This window comes from Taeniopygia guttata, chromosome 2 (assembly GCF_048771995.1).
Source record: "Taeniopygia guttata chromosome 2, bTaeGut7.mat, whole genome shotgun sequence".
NCBI classification, from domain to species: domain Eukaryota; kingdom Metazoa; phylum Chordata; class Aves; order Passeriformes; family Estrildidae; genus Taeniopygia; species Taeniopygia guttata.
This window is the reverse complement of record NC_133026.1, coordinates 66,564,345-66,586,077: the sequence shown is the minus strand read 5'-3', so window position 1 is coordinate 66,586,077 and position 21,733 is coordinate 66,564,345. Positions and strand designations below refer to the sequence as shown.

The 21,733-nt window shown below is 40.1% G+C and overlaps 2 protein-coding genes across 12 annotated transcripts; one reads left to right on the top strand and one right to left on the bottom strand.

Annotated features, from left to right (window-relative positions):
- Positions 1-221: 221 nt before the first annotated feature.
- On the bottom strand, positions 222-13,514 carry LOC100229913 (tRNA selenocysteine 1-associated protein 1). Of its 10 annotated transcripts, XM_072924158.1 has the most exons (11): positions 12,759-12,900; positions 11,741-11,901; positions 10,274-10,354; positions 9,176-9,252; positions 8,945-9,078; positions 8,226-8,357; positions 7,217-7,336; positions 4,936-5,131; positions 4,335-4,380; positions 3,613-3,781; positions 222-536 (listed from the first exon to the last, which is right to left on the bottom strand). In XM_072924158.1, exons 4-10 carry the CDS (start codon positions 9,203-9,205, stop codon positions 3,645-3,647), a joined length of 795 nt encoding a protein of 264 aa, XP_072780259.1. In that variant the 5' UTR covers positions 9,206-9,252; positions 10,274-10,354; positions 11,741-11,901; positions 12,759-12,900; the 3' UTR covers positions 222-536; positions 3,613-3,644. The 10 variants fall into 10 exon arrangements, with proteins under 10 accessions (XP_072780259.1, XP_030121364.1, XP_041570518.1 ...); XM_030265504.4 differs by lacking the exon at positions 9,176-9,252; XM_041714584.2 differs by lacking the exons at positions 222-536; positions 12,759-12,900 and adding an exon at positions 13,304-13,514 and having other exon boundaries at positions 3,383-3,781.
- Positions 12,957-21,307, top strand: PAK1IP1 (PAK1 interacting protein 1). Of its 2 annotated transcripts, none has more exons than XM_072924005.1 (10): positions 12,957-13,092; positions 14,418-14,580; positions 16,447-16,567; positions 16,658-16,732; positions 17,352-17,404; positions 17,822-17,967; positions 18,071-18,168; positions 18,853-18,952; positions 20,121-20,247; positions 20,864-21,307. In XM_072924005.1, the coding sequence occupies exons 1-10, from the start codon at positions 13,030-13,032 to the stop codon at positions 21,016-21,018; spliced, it is 1,101 nt and encodes a 366-aa protein (XP_072780106.1). In that variant the 5' UTR covers positions 12,957-13,029; the 3' UTR covers positions 21,019-21,307.
- Positions 21,308-21,733: the final 426 nt, after the last annotated feature.

The following is a 21,733-nucleotide window of genomic DNA, read 5'->3' as shown; positions in this document are numbered from 1 at the left end:
ATGGAAACTGCACGTTGGTAACATACATTCATTAGTAACAATGCTGGCTTCTAAAATGGTACCTGTGTGGGGAACTGACTAAAATCATTCTTGTGCTGGTCAGGTAGGAGCTGAACAAATTTAAAACAAGCTTCCCTCTTCATGCATGCTAAGAATATTAAGGTAAGCTGTAAACATGTTTTTCTCTTCCATATACATGTCAAATGTAGCTACACTAGACATTTGCTCTGTAAATTCAAGTGCTGCTTTATTTACTTATTTTACCTATTTAGAACAATTTCCATATGGTGACATACCTTTAAAGAAACTCATGACTCAGAAATACTTGTTGATGTAGTCAAACAATGTCTATTAACATGAGTCACTGAAGTTAAATAAATGTCATTAAAAATGAGACAAAACAAAAGGCATATATATATATATATCTCCAGCAGAACGATAGTGATCATCACCATTTGATCAATCTTCCCTGTGAGTTATATCTGCAAGTTACTTTGAGGTAGCGCTAGAAAGAAGCTGTTGGTCCAAGAGCATCCCTGCAAAAAGAAACATTCACGGCTTAAGTACCATTTAACCTTTTTGAACACTTTTCAGTCTTCACTGGTTTTTAGCCTGTTTTTTCCTCCCTGTTCACTGACTGCAGGATCATTAGCCCCTCAAACCATGGTACTAAAGCTTTTCTGTTCAGAGAAGTGGAAAACAAAAACATTACTCTTCTTCAAGAATTAAGTGGGTTTTAGGTAAAGGCACTATCTATCACAGCTAGGTACAATGAAGAGTTTATAAAACCAGTACTTGATAGTCTTCAAAAAAACCCTTTCATCAGACTTAAAAAACTCCACAACTTTTCAGCTGGGCAAAACAGACAAAAAAAAAAAAACCAAAGTGAAATAGTGTAGTGTTCAAAACATTGGTCCCAATACTTTTTTTAAAATGTTTCTACTGCAATTCGCTCTTTGCAGAACTGAGAGCAGGCATCTGCATCATGGACATGTTCAGGTCTTTGTGTAGGCTTGCTAAGTGAGGCAGTAGCTGGACCAGTGCTGGAAGTTTCCCCAGTTAAAAGTCTCAGCAATGAATGCCAGCAGGTTTTTTTGGTGTGCATTTACAGTAAAGAATATGCTGCACACAGTATCTTGATATGCACTCCCAACTGGTAAGCAGTATAGACTAGAAAGGCTCAGGAGACAGAAAACAAAATCAGAGAGCTATTTAAAAGTCTCACATAGGCTGCAACCAGCAGACTCCCTTCTTCAACTCACTTTTCTTCTGTGCTGACTAAGAAAATATATTCTCCCAACATTTCTCAGGTTTGCACAATTAATGGCTCAAACAACCTCCTTCACTACATTTCATAAGCAGTATTTTCACTATACAGGTACTTCACAGCCCAGAACAGAAGATGCATGTCTGAAAACAGTCTATAATGCAGAGTGTGGAGACCTTGCTAAGATGTAAACTCTGCATAAATATTGTGACTACAGACTCTGATGTTTATGTGCTGTGATAATACAGTGCTGATTAAAGTGAAATCACACAACTACATGGGCTCCTTGTTACATAATTCACACATGGATCAACCTCCCAAAAGCTAAAAAAAAAAAAAATCAGTGGATACTCTATAGTATTTCTACCAAGCCAACATGCACCCTTAGTATCTGATAACACAATGAAAGGTTTCCACAAATTACTTGCTACAGGTAAAGTATGATGTTAGGTAACGCTATGCAAAGCAGGATATGCACTTCAAAGCAGGACACTTCCAGGTCTGTGCCTGGGTTATAATCTTCCAGCTTGTGATGACGGTGCTTGCTAGATACAAAATCCTTTGCCTAGCAACTGGTTTGTACTACCAAGCTCAAGCACCCCAACTGTGCACTGCAACTGAAGTGACATCAAATCCAGCATGATTTTGAAAGTTTTACATCCTCACATCAAAATTCAAGGGGCCTGCATCTATTGAGTTTCCTCCCTTCTGCAATCCTTTGAAACAATTCTATACAGACACACAGTTCTCTTTCCCATCCAGATTCTCTTTGCTTCATTTATTCCACTGTCACATTTCCATTATTAATCTCCCTACTGTGACCCCCCAAAGACTAACCAGTTCACACCAGAGAAACATTCATGTGCAAAATCCCAGTTTTCAGCCACTTGGCAACTAGTTCTCTCCAAAGCAGGGAAACATTCTAAGACTGTTATAGTTGTCTCCCTGCCTAAATAAAGGGCTTTTGTTTTCTCTCTTTCTACACCTGCAATGCACAAAATTCAGGAAGAATGAAATTCTTATATCACACCAAAAGACCCTTCCAGTTTAGAGCATCTGTATTTCACGGGTGGGACTTAAAAAAAAAAAGCCCAGCTGAAATCAAACTGTGAGAAGAGGGAGATTCTGGTGAGCAGGTAGAAGGGACCTGCCGTACCAAATCATCACTCTGCAATGCAGTACTAGTTTCACATTTAAGAACAGCATATGGGATATGACCACCACTTCAATGTAATTAAGTCATTAAAGAAAAAAAACCTGCCATCCTAGCAATTATGGTTTAGACTGCCCCCAAAACACACATCAGTACCAAAATGCCTTGAATAGCTTTCACATGTATTAGCTGTATGATAATTTCAATCTTTTTATCTTCAACAAGTATTAATTTATTTCCAGCCTGAATATATTTAATTGTGTACAGGAGTACACAGTAGAAACAGGAACTTAATCTGTCCCTTGGAAAATACTTTATATCCTTTCAGGGATAAACAGTTCAGACGAAGCCACTCAGAAGTTGCTATCTTAAAGCAGAACTTTCTTCATTGCCATCTCTCCTAACCTCTTTTGACTTGAATACTGAGAACTGTCATCCTAAAATGTTATAAACCTCATCACTATGAAACATTTTAGCATGAAGACTGGACAAATAACACATGTTTAGGATAGGGTGCAACTTAGTTGAAGAGGATACTGTGATACTTCAAATACTGATTGGTTTCTCTTCCTTCTTTAAACCACCTTGGTTTCCTCCAAGGATTTTTATATGTAGGAACAGGTATTATATTACACCAGTTTCTTTGCTGTAAAAGGTCAGATGAGAACACTAACAAGAAGGGCAGAAGTAAAATTATCAGTGGGTATCATCCTTAGACTTTGGAATGTTTGCAGCTACAGCAGCTCCAAGGTTACCCTTCTGTATGTTAAAACTGTACAGCATGTTAAGATTAAGACCTTGTAAGATTGCCTAGGTATCTTGGAAGTATGTGAGAGCTAGTTCTTGCTAGTGCCGATGCCCATATCAAAGACAGGTGAAATGCCCCTACTGCCTCCAGCTAAACTCCACAAGCCAGAAGAGAAGGTGTTTCGCATATGTAAGTAAAATCTCTTGCTGGCCAGTTTGCAGAAACAAAATTTTATTTACACAGGCAAGTCTATCTTTAGACTCCCACTGAACTCTTTACATTTCTAGAATATTTACATGATTTCAAGATGCTCCAAGTGATGAACAAAACAAAAAAAAAAGATTACAGAAAATGCCAAAAACATAGCCAAAAAAACCCCCAACCTATCATTGTGCTTTAAAACTTATGATCTAGAGTAATGTAGAAGAAATGTAATTTTAGCACCTTGGTCATAACGGTCATGCTATATAAGACACTTAAATAGCAGAGGGGATGTCAGAAGTGACCGTATCCAGAGGTTGCCAGTGACAATTCATGAGGGCATCATAGAGTTCTTCACTTGTCTCCATAAATTGTCTGTTCATTTCATCAACATCCAAGTACAGCTGTGGATCTGAAAATAAAAGCCTGGTAAGTACAAGCATCAGAATTTGGGAGGCTTGCACACGAAAACCTGAAGTAAATGCCTAATATAGTGTACTTCAGGTAAATTTAATGATTTAACAAACTTAATAATACACCTAGTGAGATGTTTATTCACATACAATTTTAATAAAGCTAACAAGTCCAGCTCCTTTTGGAATTAGTGTAGTCAAATGCTAGGACTGTACTGGTATTCTCACATGAAGCAGACACTTTGAGGTAATTAAAATTTTTGGACACTATTACAAGACATCTCTACTAATGAGCTTAACGTAAAATAATCTTAGCAGAATCAATACAAAGATATAGCACCTTCTCCAACAGACCATTCTGGAAGGAGAATGAAGGCAAGCTAAAAGAAGCCTACTGCAAAGCATTGTTGACAATGTCCCATTCTACGTGACATGGTATATGCCATTAGCTTTAAAATCCTACTTCATCTTAGCTATAACCCGTTCTTTATCCAATAGTCACTGGGCAGAAGTATGGCTAAATTCAAGGTGCAGTGATAGAATTACCATTACCTTCAGTTATTAGGTCATCATTGATTTCAGTCACAGCCGAAGCTTCCTAAAAAAAAAAAAGTATTCATAGTCAGTTTCCAAAAGCATCACAAATCCAAAATAATTTTATGCTCCCAAATACACCCTTCTTCCCACAGCTATAAAATAAGCAGGAGCGGGTGGCGTTTGTTGGGGAAGGGTTTCTTGTGGGGTGTTTGTTGCTTTTTAATGCTTTGGTTGGTTTTAAGAAAACCATAGTATAATTCCACTTGAAATGCACTTCTGGAAGTTGTAAGATGATCATATCTAGGTCAGCCAGTTGATCAATTACAATTATTCTTTACTTTTCTTTAACCAAAGTACATCAGAAAAACAGGATAAGAGAAACACTGCAAAAACTTGCTATCAGAACTGTTATTTGAAATTCATTAACAAATACCACTGCATAAATATCTAATTCTAGACATGAACTCAAGCACTTAAATCCAAAATGTTGAACATTACCTTCATACTTATCTGACTGCATGATTTTAGTTTTAGAACTTTTTTGCTCTGATTTACATAATCCATATGACTTGTTAATTGTAGGGGTTTTTTTTAATTAACTGTGTAGTATCCTTACCTCAAAAACAGCTGGAGCCATAACAGCATCTCCTAAAGAGCAGTCTCCAACAGCTTGCATGCTATCATAGGGAGTATAGGAGCTGTAGTTGTACTCAGCATAAGGATCGTAATTCCACTGTGAATAGTAGTTCTGATAATCTTGGTAATAATCATTATAGTTGTACGACTGGTACCGCTGGAATTCTGCTTTCAGTCTGAAACATGAGAAGGTATAAATACAGTTAGGAGTTTGAGAACAACTATAAACCCAGTGCTGAAATTAACAATTTCACACAATTCCAAATTTATGAGGAAACTTTCCTAAACAGTTGCCAAAGTTTTATGTCACAGCACAACACCTCACATTTATATGAGGAGAGCAAATATTCACCTTCACCAATGCCAAAAGTAATTATTTCTATGCATTAACTCAAGTTACATTTATCTATATTCAGTTTGAATACTTTTGGTATTGTCTAAGCATCCTACTGATTAAAAAAAATAAGATCAGAGACCTTTACCAAGCACTGCTTTTTTAAAGACACTTTAAACATTTAATTAGTCCTTCCAACTTTTGTTTTGTTAACACAAATCTTGTTATTTCCAGAAAAAAGGGGCAAAGTCAGATTATCTGTTTCAGAGGAGCATCTGATACTGCCTGTAAATTTACCATGTCTGCCTTCACCTTCCCAAATTTTGGTCCATGAACAGTTGCCAAAGCTTAGCTATCAGGTGAAGTCAGCACTGCTGTTATCCAGAATGAAGCCAAAGCAAGAAAATTACAAAACTTATTAGTTATGAAGACCAAAGGGCCAGGTATTTGTTTTCACTGCTTTTCCTCTCCTGAGCAGATTTTTCCCAGGGACAACTTCAAGTTGACTAATGACAACCATCAACGAACACGAGTAGTCTGTTCTAAAACAGATATATACTACATGGGATAAATCAGCTGCACATTCCAAGAAAATGCCCTATGCTTACACATTTCCTCACTGATTACATACAAGCAGACTTCCTGTGTTTGCAGTGTCCAATGTCCCTTTATCTCCACTTTGCTACAGAAAATTCAGATTGGGGCTTTTTGCCAAGACCACAAACTGAAGGAGCTCAGAAATCATTTCCAGTGTAAGCGATTTAATGACAAACTACTCTGATGGCTGTATTTTTGGATGCTGTGAGAGCATAGTACTCAGCCATTCAGAAACAAGTGTAGATTAGTGGTGTGTATTTCAATACTCACACTACATTTCTGCTTCATTACTGTAAAGCTACGCGTACATTCTAATAATCAGGTATTTTATTGTCTTACTACTCTAGTAAATAAATGATGTTTCATGTGTCAGTCTTCTGCTTCCAACTTCTCTCCTACATCCATCTCTGTAGGAAACAAACACCTAAAAATACTGCTGACACTCTTCTGGATAGCAGAAGTGAGGGGAAAACTTTCATTGGGACCTCATTTTCAGAGCAAGTTAGTGAAAGCAAATCTGGACAGTGCTCTCTTGGGTAAGGGCATTTCTGTTCCAAAGCAATGTTGATTGGCAAAATTATCCAGGGAAGAGAAGCAGGAGCTGTTATTTTTAGCCTTCTAACAGAACACACAAGCTAGCCTCATGAATATATACTGAAATTGTTTCATAGACTGTTCTAATTTTGTCTGTATTCTGGATCACAGTTTATCAAATTTGGTATCAAGTCTCTAACTGGATTAAACTGACAAAGAGAACTGAGCTGGCAGAAAAAAACAACCCTCTTAAACCCAATCAACTTTCCTGCTGACCTAATCACTTGAGGAGCAAAGAGTAGTATTCTAAGTAAACTGTTCAAGCAACATCTTCTTTGGCTTCTTCCCCTCTATATTCTGTGTTTTTCCACTGAAGAGTTCCTTCCTCTGCCAGTCTACTTTAAAATTAACAATGTGCTACCTTGTCTAAGCCAAGGGGAAAGGCCTAGAAGAAGAGCTTCCTAGCATAAAAATAAACACTTGCTGTCCCTCCTACTTCTTCAGGCCCAAATATTAAATACTTACAAACACATTCAGCTTCACTACCATAAGCATTAAGGCTGGTCACAACAGCAGCTAAACCCAAGTTATACAATCTGGCTAGACTTAAGAGCTGGATTTCCCTGGCAATCCTCAAAGAGGCTGATGGATCCAGGCAGTCAAAACATAATGCTTCTTGATTTTGATTTTGCATCCTGTACAGCCATTATAGCAAGGGCCATAGTCTTTACAAAGGCAGAGCTAAAAGAATCTGATTATTCAGAATTACTGTATCAATGCACAACTCATTTGTTACCTTTTAGAAATTCCTATGCTCAGCCGGATTCGTTTTCCCCCCAGACCTGGTGCATTCTGGCAGTCTTGCAGTGCCCTCATCTGATCACCTTGCTCACCAAATCTGACAAAGGCATACCCTCTACAATTTTCAAAGGGAGAAAACAAATTCTAGTAGTCATAACAGTTACAAAGCCAATTAATTCAATTTCTGTCTTCATGAAAACAATAGCTACTATAGCTTCTATTACCTAAGCAACCTCCCTGGCATGTGCGCATGCACAGAAGATGCTTTCACAAAATTAAAAACTTGGGCCAGAAGCAAGAAGTTTTGTTGAAAGCATTAAGATGCAACTTGTTGAAAGCAGCAAAACAGTACATGTTAACAGCTAACTGTGTAAGTAACCAGATTATATACTTCTGCACTTAACAGAAGTTCAGTATATTCAATATATCAGTATTAACCCGTTCCTACTACTCTACAGCTCCAACATTCTTTCTAAATTTGCTCTCTCAGATTTCCTTTTTTTTTAAGTTTCTTGAATTAGTCCAGTACAGCCAATGTTTTCTGAACAACAAATTCACTTATCCCTGCTTCACCCTCTGCCTGGCCAGTGTAACTTCTACCATGCATCTTTTATTAATAATAGTAATTCCATCACCCAACCCACTAAGATTTGCTAGGCCTTACATGTCTCTTCCACACATAAAAAGGGAATTATTTTGTCCTCAGTACTGCACTAAGTGGACACACTGCTGTAGGTGTGTCCATGCAGAGCTCTCCGTTCTCCCACCATCTAACCACATTCATGCAGATATGCATTTGGCTGAATTGAAGCTTAACACATTAGTTAGCTAAAACTAACCATAAAGTTTCAGAACCTCAAGGATCTATGTTGTTAAAAAATAATGCCAGAGAATAATCTCTCTTCCTGCCTCTGAAGAAAATTCAAACCCATCTCAAATGTAAGTTCTTATATATTACTTATAGCAACAAACATACAGCATTAACACATTTTCACAGGCATTACCTGGAATATCCCAGCAGGTCTGTTGCTATTTTGCAGTCAATACAGGAAGGGTACCTCTTTAGGAAATAGTCATAGAGCTGAAAATCATCTACTTCTGGAGTCAGCTCCCCAACAAATATTGAATAATCCGGTCTTTAAAAAGATAGGAGAACCACCATTAAGTTTCAGAGTAATACAGTTCATGTCAGCATTAAAGTCCCTAACATACAAGTAAGTAGTTATTGCTGGACAAATAGGGAGACAAAATATGAAGAGAGCATTAAGCAAAACTGTGTTAAGCACAGAACTGTAATGCCATCACTCCAGCAAGTTCTTAATTTCTTTAAGTCCATTCTACGACTTTTGCAAGCATTTCAACAAGGACCCATCCAAGTTTATTAAAGAATCCTTTTACAAGTTGGTTTTAGAAGCTATTATTTGTTGTCTGAAGGGCAGGATATCCAAAAATACCAAGAACAAATATTAAATTACAGCCAGAATTCAAAAAGAGCTCAAAAAGAGCTAAGACTATTTTGACATCACATCTCAAGCAATTATGAGAGACAAACTAGGAAAAAATCTTCATTATTCACATGGCAATACAATTCCATAAGCAGTATTTATTGTATAGGCACCAGGTATGCCATTTCAGAATTTTTAAAATAATCTATGACATTCACTAGTCATTAGCAATTTAAAAAGATAAAGGGTCAGAGTTGCTCCTTTCTAAAGGTCTTTACCTGGTTGTGTTAGTACTGCTAGGCACAAACTCTATTCTTCCTGGTTTTATTTTGTTCTTTTTCTTCCGTTTCTTCTGCGGTGTTCTCCACCAGCTGTAGGCCTGGAGACATTCTCTTTTTTTTGCCATCAAGTCCTGTAGGGAGAAAAAAAAAACACCTTTATAGTATTTAGCCTCATTTACATTCCTCCCTCCCACTCCCCATCACCACAGGTGATTTCCCCATATTCACCTTGCCCTTGAAAGAAGCCTGGGGTCCCATTTCTCCCTCCGCCTCCCATGAGGGAAAGCAGCCTCTGGGGAAAACGCCTGGCAAAAATAACAGAGCCAAAGGATTGTATGAACAGCCATATTCCCCTGACTTGTCAAGCTGGCTAAAGGATTGACAGCTTCCTCTGGGAATTAGGGACAAACCAGATAGCCTTTTGATGCTGGCCAATCCTAAATGTTAATTAGCTTCAGGACTGGACTGTGTTCCGCTTGAGCTCCAGGATGCAAAAAACCCTGCCGCAGCACAATCTGCATGATGAAGAGGCAGGGAAATTGTCACTCTTGCCTAGAGGGGATCTTCACTGTCCCTATCTCCCCTCACCTAAGGATTCTTCTGTGAGATGCCTCTCCTCACTACCCAGCAGTGAGTCACTTTCCCAGGCCAGGAACAACAAGAGGCCGATTAATGGAATTTAAGGAGAAAGCAGACCAGGAACGGGCCCTAGCATGGCTGAAGGAAAAGTCAAACCCAGATGCAAGGCCAGGAAGAAAGAGGCACAAAAAGGTGCCTCTCGGGGAATTAAAAAAAAAAAAAAAAAAGGAAAAAACTTTTAAAAAAGAAAAAAAAAAAAAAACCCCAAAACCCACAGCTCAAAAAAGAAGTGAGTGGGGCAACTACAACACAAAAGAAGCGGGGAAATAGCCTTGTTAACACCAGTTGCCTTCCTCAATGAAGATTCTGAAGAACAAGGACTTCCAAAAATAAGAATGATGTTCCATAGAATTTACTTACGCAGGCTTTAATGTTCTTCCTCTATAACATCTCCACACGTATCTTATACAAAGTGTTATGCGCAAGGTTCTTCAAAAGAACTCGCGCTCAAATAATGCAAACTGCAAAGCTTCATGTAATGCCCCCCAACCTGCTTGACTCGACACAATTAAGTGTCTTGAGGACAGCCACCAATTACCACATTGCCGGAAGAAATCTTAGGACTAAAAGAACATCCAACTCAGAGCAAGCTAGCTATGTCAGCTTTATATTTATTAGGAATTCCGAGTATGGTTCTGGAATCCATTTAGGTACTGCAAGTCTGTATTTCTGACTAAATGATCTTACCTGGCTTGCCATGGTTCAAACTGTCTTCTGTCTTTCTCGAACAGTGTAACTGCACAGGTTCAATTTATTACACTCCTTCAGCTGAAAAAAATGTGGGGGAGAAAAAGAAGGTGAAGGATTTTATCCTCAATATTAATTACTTTCAAATATGTTCAGCCCACCATATGTTATTCGTTCAGAACTTAAAAAAAGTAAGTTCTGACTTATCACTGCTAAAACACTGGAGATAAAAAGGATATATGGCCAACAGGATTATGATTAGATATAATCTTCACTGTCCTAAGCTGTAACAGGCCACAAAGTTTTCCCACAGTCCAAAGCACTAGAAAATTCTAGAGATCTTTTAAGTCCCCTATACCTTACCCTTAATTCAGAAATACCTTCATATAATAACCCAATAATCCAAAAGATTTTAAAATAGTTAAAAGCAAGTCAAAGGACAGAGGTTTCAATATGTTTTGTACAACCTCCCTGGTTTCTTCACCTTTTATCCAAATTTAAATTTACTCATACCACAAACTATGCAGTTGAAAACAGTGGTACTTCCTATGTGCTAAAGAATATGAGAAATAAAAGCAAGATGAAGGCACAGTACAAGCAAACATGATCTTTCTCTGCACCTTTTCTCCTCCCTCTTGCCTTTTCCACATACACATTTCACTCATTACCATCAAAACCAAAACCAGCAAATAACATTTCACTGCCATCACTAAACCAGTGGATACACTTTCCTGAAGACCTATGTATCTTTGTTTATCCCAATATCCTTTCTTTAGGCTTTTTCCCCCTAGTCATCCAACAAACATAAAACAGTGCAAAAAACAAATTCATTTGCAAAATACTCTGCATTTACTTTCACACAGAGGCATTCTTCACCCCTACCAATTTTTTACATCTGGTAAATCTCCTGTGCAGATCCTCGACGGCCAAAGTTGTAGTTCCCATTTCCATACAAGAATTTATGTAATGTTTTAGATCTTGGCTGATTAAATCCACAGCTACAGTATGCAATAAACAGAGAGCATCTACAATGCCTTCAAGGCTTGCCTGAAGAGTGGAGCAGTTCAGAGCACTACTTCTGAAAACGATTACACTAACTTGACACAGGATAGCCATAAACCATAATTAGGGCATCCACGCATGGTGCTATTCAAAGTAACTAAGGACTTCATCCCCACAGCCGTTGTGAAGCCAAGAAAAAAAGTCAAGTACAAAGAGACCTAAAATACTAGTACGGTTTGTGTATGCTACACTGAGCACATGCTAACTGAAAGTCATTGTGTTCACTATAAAGATTTATCAGCAGCAACTTCCTGTTAAGGGTGGTCATTATTAACACAATAACCACGTAAAAATGTCCTCTAACATTAGTTTTCAATAAGAACCATAAACTCCTCCATGTTCTCAACACTGAAATACTGAATTTTTAATTCACAGCTGTGCAGTAACTTTTTTTTTTTAACTTACCACTTTTCACTCGTTCAGACCTGATGGAAGATGGCACACACGACAGAGCGCTCTTGTTGCAAGAAGCTATCAGAAGTCAAGTGATGTTTCTCAGCCGATTATCACCAACTTTTATGCAAAACCAGTTTTGTATGCCTCCCTGCCCAATGTTCACCTTTTCACTACAAAACAAGAACATTTTAAAAGCAATTAAACCAGCGTGTACTAATATACTTTTTTTTTTACATTTCCTTTAACTATATCTACAGTTACAGCTAGCTTTAATTTAAGCAGTAGGGCAGCTTCAACCTCCAGAATTCAAACTTATCTTTAATTGGATTACACAGACCCCATAGCAACTTTTTATTTTATTCCACTTTCTTGCATTAGTGAGTTTATATGGGCAAGAAGGTGGGTGAAGCTGTTCACGGCCCGAATCGCCCGTGCAGACACCGCTCAACCAGGCAGCGGGCGATCCGCCCCGCTTCCTTTGGCTCTAATTTCGCTCACACGACGCCTGGGGCAGGGCACGGGGATGAAGGAGCCCCGCAAAGCTCTTGGGGCCGGCGCGGTGACCCCGGCCGAGCCCAGGCCCGAGCCGTGACGCATTTCTCTAACCGAGCCACTCGGCACGACGGAAGAGCCCGACCACAAGTGCGCCCCGCCCGGCCGCGGCCCTCCGCAAACGGCCACACTGGCGCCGGGGCCGCGCTTCCTGCTTACTGTGCTACGCGATAAAAAATTAAGTAATGAAAAAATATAAAACGACCCGACGAAATAACAATAAAAGCCAGCAGGGCCGGGGCCTGGGGAGGGGCTGGTTCTCCGGTGCCTCGGCCCAAGCGCCGCCGGGGCCTCCACGCCCCGCGCGCCCTGAGGGAGGCGAGGGCCCCGCGGCCCCGGGGAAGGGAAAGGGCCGAACACCCCGGCCCAGCCCACCTCGCCTCGTTCCCAACATCCCGGTTCGCACCCCCTTCCCCGTCAGCGGCCCCCGATCCCGACCACCGCTCCCCTCCCCCCTCGCCATCCCGGCACTAACGCCTCTCGTCCTCCCCGCCGCCATCACCGCCAGCACCGCTTCCGCCCGCGAGGCCCCCCTGCGCAGGCTGCCCGCACGCAGCCCAACCCCTCGCCGCTGCCGCCGGCGCTTCCCCCTCCACGGCGGCTCCCTGGGATTCTCCTCACCCGCGGGGAGCGAGCGCACGAGACGCCGCGCGCGGGGCCGGCGCGGAGCTGCGCAGGCACCGCGGCGGACGGGCGGGCGGCGGAAGAGCCGGCGGGAGTCCCCGGGCGGCGCCGCGTTGTGGCGGATGGAGCTGGTGGCGGGGTGCTACGAGCAGGTGCTGCTGGGGTTCGCCACGCGGCCCGGCCAGGTAACGGGAGTGGGGGGAGCGGGAAGAAGCACAGAACGGTCTGGGTTGGAAAGGACCTTGGAGGCCATCTCGTTCCACCCGCCTGCCACGGGCAGGGACAGTTTCCGCGAGACCAGCGTGTTCAGAGCCCCATCCAGCCTGGTTTCGAACGCCTCCAGGGGAGCGTGCGGGGGAAATGGCCGCCCCTGTGGAAGCGCGCCCCGGCACTCACCGTCTCGCCCGTCCGCAGCCGCGGTTCCGGGCGCCGCCGGGGCTCTTAAAGCGCGTTGCGGGGGCGGGGCGGCCTCTCCGCGGCCTCTGCCGCCAGACTCGGCCCCCTCGCGGGCCCGAAGGGCGCCCGGGAGCGGCGGAGCCTCCGGGCTGCGGGCAGCCACGTGGGTGCGGGGGCTGCGGTGCGAGGTCGCTCCTCCCGACGCGGTGCGGAGGATGGATGGAACGTGGGCTGGGGCCAGGTGGAAGGCGTGTCTCCAGCCTGCCGTGATGGAAAACGAGAGAATCCGCCTCTCTTGCTCTTGTGATTTATCTCTGTGCAGAGACAGCTTCGTCTAAGCGCAACACTGATTACAAGGGGTGGTTTGCACACTTAAATCCTTTGGACTAATCTTCTAACAGCACATTAACTCAGTAAGATCCCATTATGCTTACAGCTAAGTATAATTCCTCCTCCTGAACTCGGCACTGGTGAGGCCACACCTCGAGTGCTGTGTTCAGTTCTGGGCCCCTCAGTTCAGAAAAATACATTGAGATACTGCAGCAGGTCCAGAGAAAAGCAATGGAGTTGCTGAAGGGTCTAGAGCACAAGTCCTGTGAGGAGTGACTGAGGGAGCTGGGGTTGTTTAGTCTGGAGAAAAGGAGGCTCAGGGGGACCTTACCACTCTCTACAATTGCCTGAAAGGAGGCTGTAGCCAGGTGAGGGTTAGCCTCTTCTCTGAGGCAGCCAGTGACAGGGCAAGAGGACATGGCCTCACACTGTGCCAGCAGACGTTTAGGTTGGGCATTAGGAAGAATTTCTTCATAGGAAGGGTGATTAGACATTGGAATAGGCTGCCCAGGGAGGTGGTGGGGTCACCATCCATTATAGTGTTTAAGGAAAGCCTGGAGGTGGCACTCAGTGCCATGGTCTGGTTGACACAGTGATATTCAGTCATGGGTTGGACATGATGATCCCAGAGGTCTTTTCCAACCTATTTGATTCTGTGATTCTGATTTTTACACATATACTTTTTCAGCTTTTGCTTTTAAAAAATAAAATTACAGGACAATGAAGTGGAAGCTTTCTGTGGTGAGCTGGAGAAAGACCTGTTTGTTTTGCATTTCATTTACAGTCGTGGACAGTCGTTCCTGATTTTACACATCATGCCCACTCCGCCTCACTGTCAGCTGTAGCAGTAAATAACAGATATGTGGTCACTGGGAGCAGAGATGAGACAATACAAATCTATGACATGAAAAAGAGGATAGAACATGGGGCGCTGCTACAGCACAATGGTAAGGGAGCACTCCTTTGTAAAAAACCTTTATGAAACCATAATATTGTAGCTGGAAAACTGTCCCTTGCTAGAAGAAGAAAATTGATTTTTTTTCTAATAAGACTGTAGTAGAGATGGTGTTGCAGCCATGATGGTGTGATCATACAAACAAGGTAAGCTTTTGAGATAGAAGATAAAAACAATTGTTTTGGTATTAGCTCACAAAAATTGCTGCTGCTTTAAATTATTTGTAGTTTTAACTGGTTAAGAAGTTATGAGCCACAAATGTGCCATTTTTCTTCTATCAGGATGGCTTATTTAGACCATGCCTACTCCCAGCTACTATCTTTCCCAGTGTTTTTGTCCTGTCACAAGTGCACAGGAGCCACACAAAAGAGAGTTTGTGTGTGAAAGCAGGCTGCTGCTGCCAGAGGAGCTAACCTGGTACATTTCCCACTGTATGTGCTGCCTGAATTACAACTGCAAAGTACATGATGGAGTCACAGAACAGTTTGGGTTGGAGAGGATCTTTTAAAGGTCATCTAGTCCAACCCCACTGCAGTGAGCAGGGACATCGTCAACGAGATTAGGTTACGCAGAGCCCCATCCAATTTGGCCTTGAGTGTTTCCAAGGACAGAGTATCAACCACACGTCTGGGCGACTGTTCCAGTGTATCAGCACTGTCCTTGTGAAAACACTTCTTCCTTACATTTTATCTAAATTTCCCTTCTTTAGTCTAAAACAATTACTGCTCGTCCTATCACAACAGGCCCCGCTAAAAGGTTTGTCCCTATCTTTCTTCTAAGCCCCCTTCAAGTACTGGAAGTCCACAATAAGGTCTCCCTGCAGTCTCTTCCCATCTGAACAATTCCAATTCTTTCAGCCTTTTCCTGCAGGAGAGGTGATCCATCTCTCTGGTCATCTTCATGGCCCTTCTCTGGACTTGGTTCAACAGGTCCATGTCATTCTTATGCTGTGGACCTTTTGGAGCTGCAGGCAGTGTTCCAGGTGGGGTCTCAGAAGAGCAGAGCAGAGGGGCAGAATCCCATTCCTCAGCCTCCTGCCCATGCTGCCTTTGGTGCAGCCCAGGACACATTTGGCTTTCTGGGCTGGAAGCACACATTTCTGGGTCATGTCCAGCCTCTCATCCCTCAGCAAGCCTAAGTCCCTCTCAGCAGAGCTGCCCTCAATCTGTCCACCCCCCCCCACCTGCGCTGATACTGGCTTGCACTGTGCTTTGTGGAACTTTGAGGTTCCCATGGCCCACTACTTGAACTTGTTCATGTCCCTCAGGATGGCATCCCATTCCTCACCACTCACAGAGTTTGGTCTCATCTGTAAACTTGCTGAGGGTGCATCCTTTGTCTATATTGTCTATTGGTACAGTCATCTGTTAATGGCTGTCCAAATAAATATGGGTCATTTGTGGCTCAGTATTGATTAACCAAAAAGATCCAGGAGCTAGACTGATCATGGTATCAGCATTTAACTCATGTATGATACCTCTGGTGATAATGGGGAAGCAGTGTGTGCCGTAAATTCAGCTGTGTGTCAGGAACAGGGCTTTGACATGGGAGCATTCCTATCACTGATAGAAGCCCTCTGCCATGGTCTTTGAGTACTGCTGTGACAGAGAACAGATCAGATGGAGTTCAGATGTGTGTGGGTAAAGGGTGCCTGATAGAGCATATCAGACTATTGAATATAGCAAGAAAATTTGAGGTTTTTTTGAAGAAATACTTAGAAAATAATTTAGATTTTCCCAAGGTTAGGGTAGTAGCTGGCATGCCTTGATGGAAGAAGCTTTTCTGTTAAGTTGTACATTCTCTATTAATTTGTGCAATAACTGTTTGGTGTGTGCAACATTGTTAATTGTATTTCTAGGCACGATAACTTGTTTGGAGTTCTATGGGACTGCACATCTACTGAGTGGGGCTGAAGATGGACTCATTTGTATCTGGAACACCAAGAGATGGGAATGTCTGAAATCCATTAAGGCACATAAGTAAGTTTCTTAAATCTTCATATTTGTGTACATTTTCATGTCTATTTTCCTTGTAAATAATACATGTGACTAATGTTTTGTTTTTATCAGGGGACACGTGACATCTCTTTCTATTCATCCTTCTGGGAAATTAGCTTTGTCAGTTGGAACAGATAAAACATTAAGGTGAGTCAAAACTGATGAAGGAATGCTGAGAATCATAATTCAGTAACTCTTAATAAGCAACAATTCCATGTTGGGACTAGGCCATGCAAAACTGATAAAACATATTTGTTATCAAATTATTCAAAGATCCATTGGTTTGTCATCTGAAATTCTAAGTCCCAGCTGTTCATACCTTCTTCTTGTGAGCTCTGACTCTTCACAAGTCACTTGTAGATGTATAAATATATTTGCATTTTGGAAGACAATTTGCTTAAACTTTTCAAAAGTGACAGGTTTTGTTTAGTGGGATTTTTCACTTGGAGTGTTTCCATATTGCTGTAGATACCTGTTTTAGAGCTATAAAAATGCTATTTTAATAGCACAATTTTCTATTGGCCTCCTTTTCGGTTTAGTATTGCAAATGGTAGTTTAGAAAATAAATAACACAAGTTCAACATTATAGCAATGCAATATATGCAAGCAATACACGAACTCATCATTTTCTCTTGCATTAAGAAGGCAGAAAAATGCATAGAGAGGCTTAAAAGCTTCCTTTGGGTGTCTCATGACAGCAGACTGGATTTCAGTTTCGCTGTGCTGTTTTTAACCAGAATGCATGTTACCTGTTGTTGTGTTTCAGAACTTGGAATCTTGTTGAAGGACGATCAGCTTTCATCAAAAACCTGAAGCAAAGTGAGTTTATCAGTCTAAATCCACTAATGAAGTGCAATTTGATAGTTTTGTTTTTTGTGTAAAGAAAAGTTGCTGAATTAATCAAGTCAGTTAATTGCAAACTTTCACAATGTCTTTTTTACACGTGCAGGCAAGCATATGTAAGCTCATTTCTTTAATTATAACATTTTAGCAAAAGGAAAACATAGTACCGCGAAAGTAAGTCTTTGTTTTCCCTGAAATTTGAGGTCAGAGCATTTAAATAAATGTATTTCAGTTTGTTTTTCCTTATGGGATTCTGATAATCAGAAATAAACATTTAATAGCATAGCTGTTTATTCTAATTTATTTGATTTTTCAGTGAATATTTTCTTAGGTCTAGGTAGAAGCTGCTTCTAAAGATTCTTACTTTTACATTCTCTGTATCAATGTGTACAGATGCACACATAATTAAATGGTCCCCTGATGGAGAGAAGTATGTGACTGTGATAACAAACAAAGTGGATATCTACAGACTTGACACAGCTTCAATCACTGGCACCATTACAACAGAGAAGAGGATTTCTTCACTTAGATTTATTACAGTAAGTACAAAACCGAGAGGTGTTGGGAAATTTAATTGCTTTGAAACACACTTTGAAGCACACTAAATTAATCACACTTGCATTTCTCTTTCCCCATTCCAAGGATTCTATCCTTGCCATAGCTGGAGATGATGAAATGATTAGGTTCTACAGCTGTGACTCTCAAAAATGCTTGTGTGAATTTAAAGCTCATGAAAACAGGTATTCTATATTTGTTTACTATTTAAATACTTACGGCAATGCTGAGTTCACTCTAAAGTTCTACAGCTTGTAATGTTCGGCATATTTTGCTTTTGTTTTAGTATAGAAAGTGAATATATTTATGTGCTAAATTCCAAACAGACTTGTTTATTTTTTGTATGAGCATAAGTACTGTGCTGTCCATGCATGCTACAAAAACAATAGCATACAGAATTAAGAGTATTGCTATTCTAAATCTGTGAGTGAGTGTGTTTGTGTTTAACCACTCTTTACTGAATCTGGCTCTTTAGAATACTTCAAAAAAACAAACCAGTTTTATTCAGTTCAAACAATAGGAGTGTAATTATGTATTCTCTGTTTTTGAATACCAAATATTTGTCCAAATGTTGCTTTCAATTCATCAAAACACAAAAGCATTAGCAGTAATGTTACTGATGTGTCTAATAGTGTATGCTTTACAGTACTAAAGGGTTCTGAATTGAATCCCAATAAGCCTAGCAAAGGCAAATGTTCCTAAGATAAATGACAGCACTCAAAGGAGATCCAAGTTCCTGCTGGTCACTTAGGGGTTTTTTGTTCAAACTGATTTTTTAGACTGTTGCCTATTCATCTTTAATTTGTCTCAGCTTACTGGTCTGGCATGAACTGCAATGCTATAAGATAAAAATGTATTCCTTTTCACAGAATAAAAGATATTTTTAGTTTTGAAAGAGAAGGACAGCAAGTTATTGTTACTGCATCCAGTGATGGTTACATTAAAATGTGGAATCTGGATTTTGATAAGGTTGGTGTATTACACTGTTTGTTACATTTAAGAAAATTATAAGAGAAACAGAATTGCAAAGAGTTCTGTTATAAGAGTTAATTTTAAATCACTGAGGAAATTTTACATAAAATGCGGATGTCTTGATCTTCTTCCATGTTATGTTATGTAGAGATGTATGTCTATGCACATATATTCATGCACTCGTATTTTTTTCATCTTTGTACTTTTTTTTTTTTTTTAAACAAACTATAAAATCTGATGATATTATGAGATCTCATCTCCACTTTATGTAAAGTCATGCTTCCCATCAGACCTAGCCAGGCTTTCGACTGTCTAATCAGTTATGTATGTTATGACTGTGCAATCAGTTAAGGATTGTAATGGATTGAATTTCTGTAATGCTGATGACTGTTGCTACTCTTTTAAAAACATTAAGTCTGTGGTTTGGGCAAGGGAAGGTGGTTCCTGATGCTGGGCAAAGAACTTAGCCTTTGGAAAAATTAAAATACATTAATGTACTGGGTACTTGTATTTCCTGTATTTTCAAACAGTTTTGAGTAGCACACTTCAGCAAGGAATCATGTCTTATCTTTAAAGTTTATTGTTCACTCTTAAAATCAGAAATAAATTTTTACAATGTATTGCCTACAAAGGATTTACTATATGATAAATATCTTGCCTAGTTTAAACAATTATTTCTCAACATGTATACACTTCAACTATGAATTTGCCTGTTTTTAATTTCACCCACTCTGATTATTTTTATACTTGTAAGTGCAGGAGCGATTTTCCTCTCTCCTCTTCACCTTACATTTCTGTTCCCCTTGTACAGAATTGACAGAGTGATCTTTACCTTTCTGTGTAACATTGTATTTATTTTGACCAAATTCCTTTCCCTGCAGGCAAAGTTTTGCATAACTGTGTGGGCAGCTCTGTCCAGATCTGGGGGGTAGAATATCCTAATACAGTAGTTTCCAGTGGGTTGATGCTGTTAACATTGCCCATGTGTCTGTGACACTTTATCCCCTGATAACTGTAATAGAGTATTTGTGTTCCAAGAGCTGAGTGATACAATTGCCTAACAATGAAAGTGGGCACCTTATGTGCTTTCTCCCTTCAAATACTTCATTAAGTTTAACCAGAAATAAAATTAAGTTTCAATAATCTTCTTTTATGTTTTCTTCAGATTAAAGATGGGCCATCTTTACTGTGTGAAGTCAATACCAAAGCCAGGCTGACATGTCTTGCAGTATGGCTTGACCGAGCTTCAGAAATGAAAGAAAACTCTGATAAAACTGCAACATCATGTCAAGGTAACAGAACTTTGTATTTTGAATTGTTAATGTGACTGTGAAATGGAATACACCAAGTGGGAGGCTTCTCCTATATCCACTGGAAAATGTTCTGGAATTTTGAAGACGTGGGGATATGATGCTGGCAAGTGATACATACACTTACCAATTTGATAGTGTCTCAAGCCCATATGTTTGTTGGAGAACAAAAGCCTCTTTTCACATTTATTAAAGTTCTCTTTCTGTTTGCTGGAATAACATACTGTGGAAACCACTGCAAAGCTTTTGAGATACTTAAGAAAACAAACAGTTGACAGAGCTGCATGTCTTATTTTCCTATAAGCAAAATTAGGTGTGAGGCCACTGTAGCTGGGCAAACTTATGAAGTCTAGCTCAGATTTGTTTGGGTTTTCTGGTGTTGTCTTCCTGCATTGTAATCTATTTACATACTTGATCTTTATGTATTCTAATTTCACAGGCAAAGCTAGCATAAGTGGCACGTTCCACTGTAAAATAAAAAGCTATTTATAACCCTTTTTTTAAAAATGAGATCCAAATAAGTCTCTGTGCTATTTACACTATAAAGATTGGACATAAAGTTCAGCATGAATAATTCCTTGCTTCTTTTCAGAAACAGAAGATGAAAAATCATCAATAGCCAGGATAAACAAAGATTTTTGGACTACTAAAAGGGTTAAAATAGCAAGAAGAAAGAGAAAAATTATTCCAGGGAAACAAAAGCTGGAAGCTCCAGTGCAAAAGAAGAAAAAGAAACAGAATAACTCGGCATAACGGCAGCTACTTTCTCTCCTGTACAAAAAGTAAATGCTGTGTTGCCCTCGTTTTTATAAGAATCTAAACCCTAACAGGACATACACCTCTGATCCAATGGTTTTTTTTAATGTAATTAATGTTCTTACCCTAATAAACTGACTGATCATTCTGGGAACTTTCCGTAAGTGAAAAAAGCAAAAATTAATTCCTAAATATGTAATGTTTATATTTTTCTATTAACAATACCATACACTCTTTAACTGGCTCTGAAAAAGCCAGCTAAAATAATAAAAATAGCTGCATCTGTCTCAGTTACATTTTTATTTCACTTAATTGCATATTAAAAACATGTACACTTTTTAGTGTTGAAACTGTTATTGTTCAGTTTGACTCAAGGTATGGTCTGCCTTTGTCCTGCATTTCTTCTCCTACTGTAAGAAAGAACATGTTAAAAATACTTAAAATATGATTATCACATCCCATTCATACACTCATGGAAAACTGTAATTTCTAATTTTTGATGTGGACTTATACATGGACTTTATAAGCACAATGTTTGACTTTTTTACTGTGTAGATACTTAAATATATTTAAATTTTTTGAAAATCTTTGCACCCATGGTTCACATGGTTCACTGAAACATTTTGTTCAAAATATGATACATAATTTTAGGCAGAAGAGTTTATATCAATAAGGTTTTGCCTTTTCTTCCCCCTTCCCAATGTATTTTTTC

Coding starts and splice junctions, on each gene's coding strand:
- PAK1IP1 (XM_072924005.1), top strand. CDS start 13,030: ATGGAGCTGGTGGCGGGGTGCTACGAGCAGGTGCTGCTGGGGTTCGCC. Junction 16,733..17,351: donor GGAACAGATAAAACATTAAG/GTGAGTCAAAAC, acceptor GTTGTGTTTCAG/AACTTGGAATCTTGTTGAAG. Junction 18,169..18,852: donor TTTAAAGCTCATGAAAACAG/GTATTCTATATT, acceptor TCCTTTTCACAG/AATAAAAGATATTTTTAGTT.
- LOC100229913 (XM_041714584.2), bottom strand. CDS start 9,205: ATGGGACCCCAGGCTTCTTTCAAGGGCAAG. Junction 7,337..8,225: donor GACCTGCTGGGATATTCCAG/GTAATGCCTGTG, acceptor TGAAAATTGTAG/AGGGTATGCCTTTGTCAGAT. Junction 4,381..4,935: donor TGGCTCCAGCTGTTTTTGAG/GTAAGGATACTA, acceptor TTTTTTTTTTAG/GAAGCTTCGGCTGTGACTGA.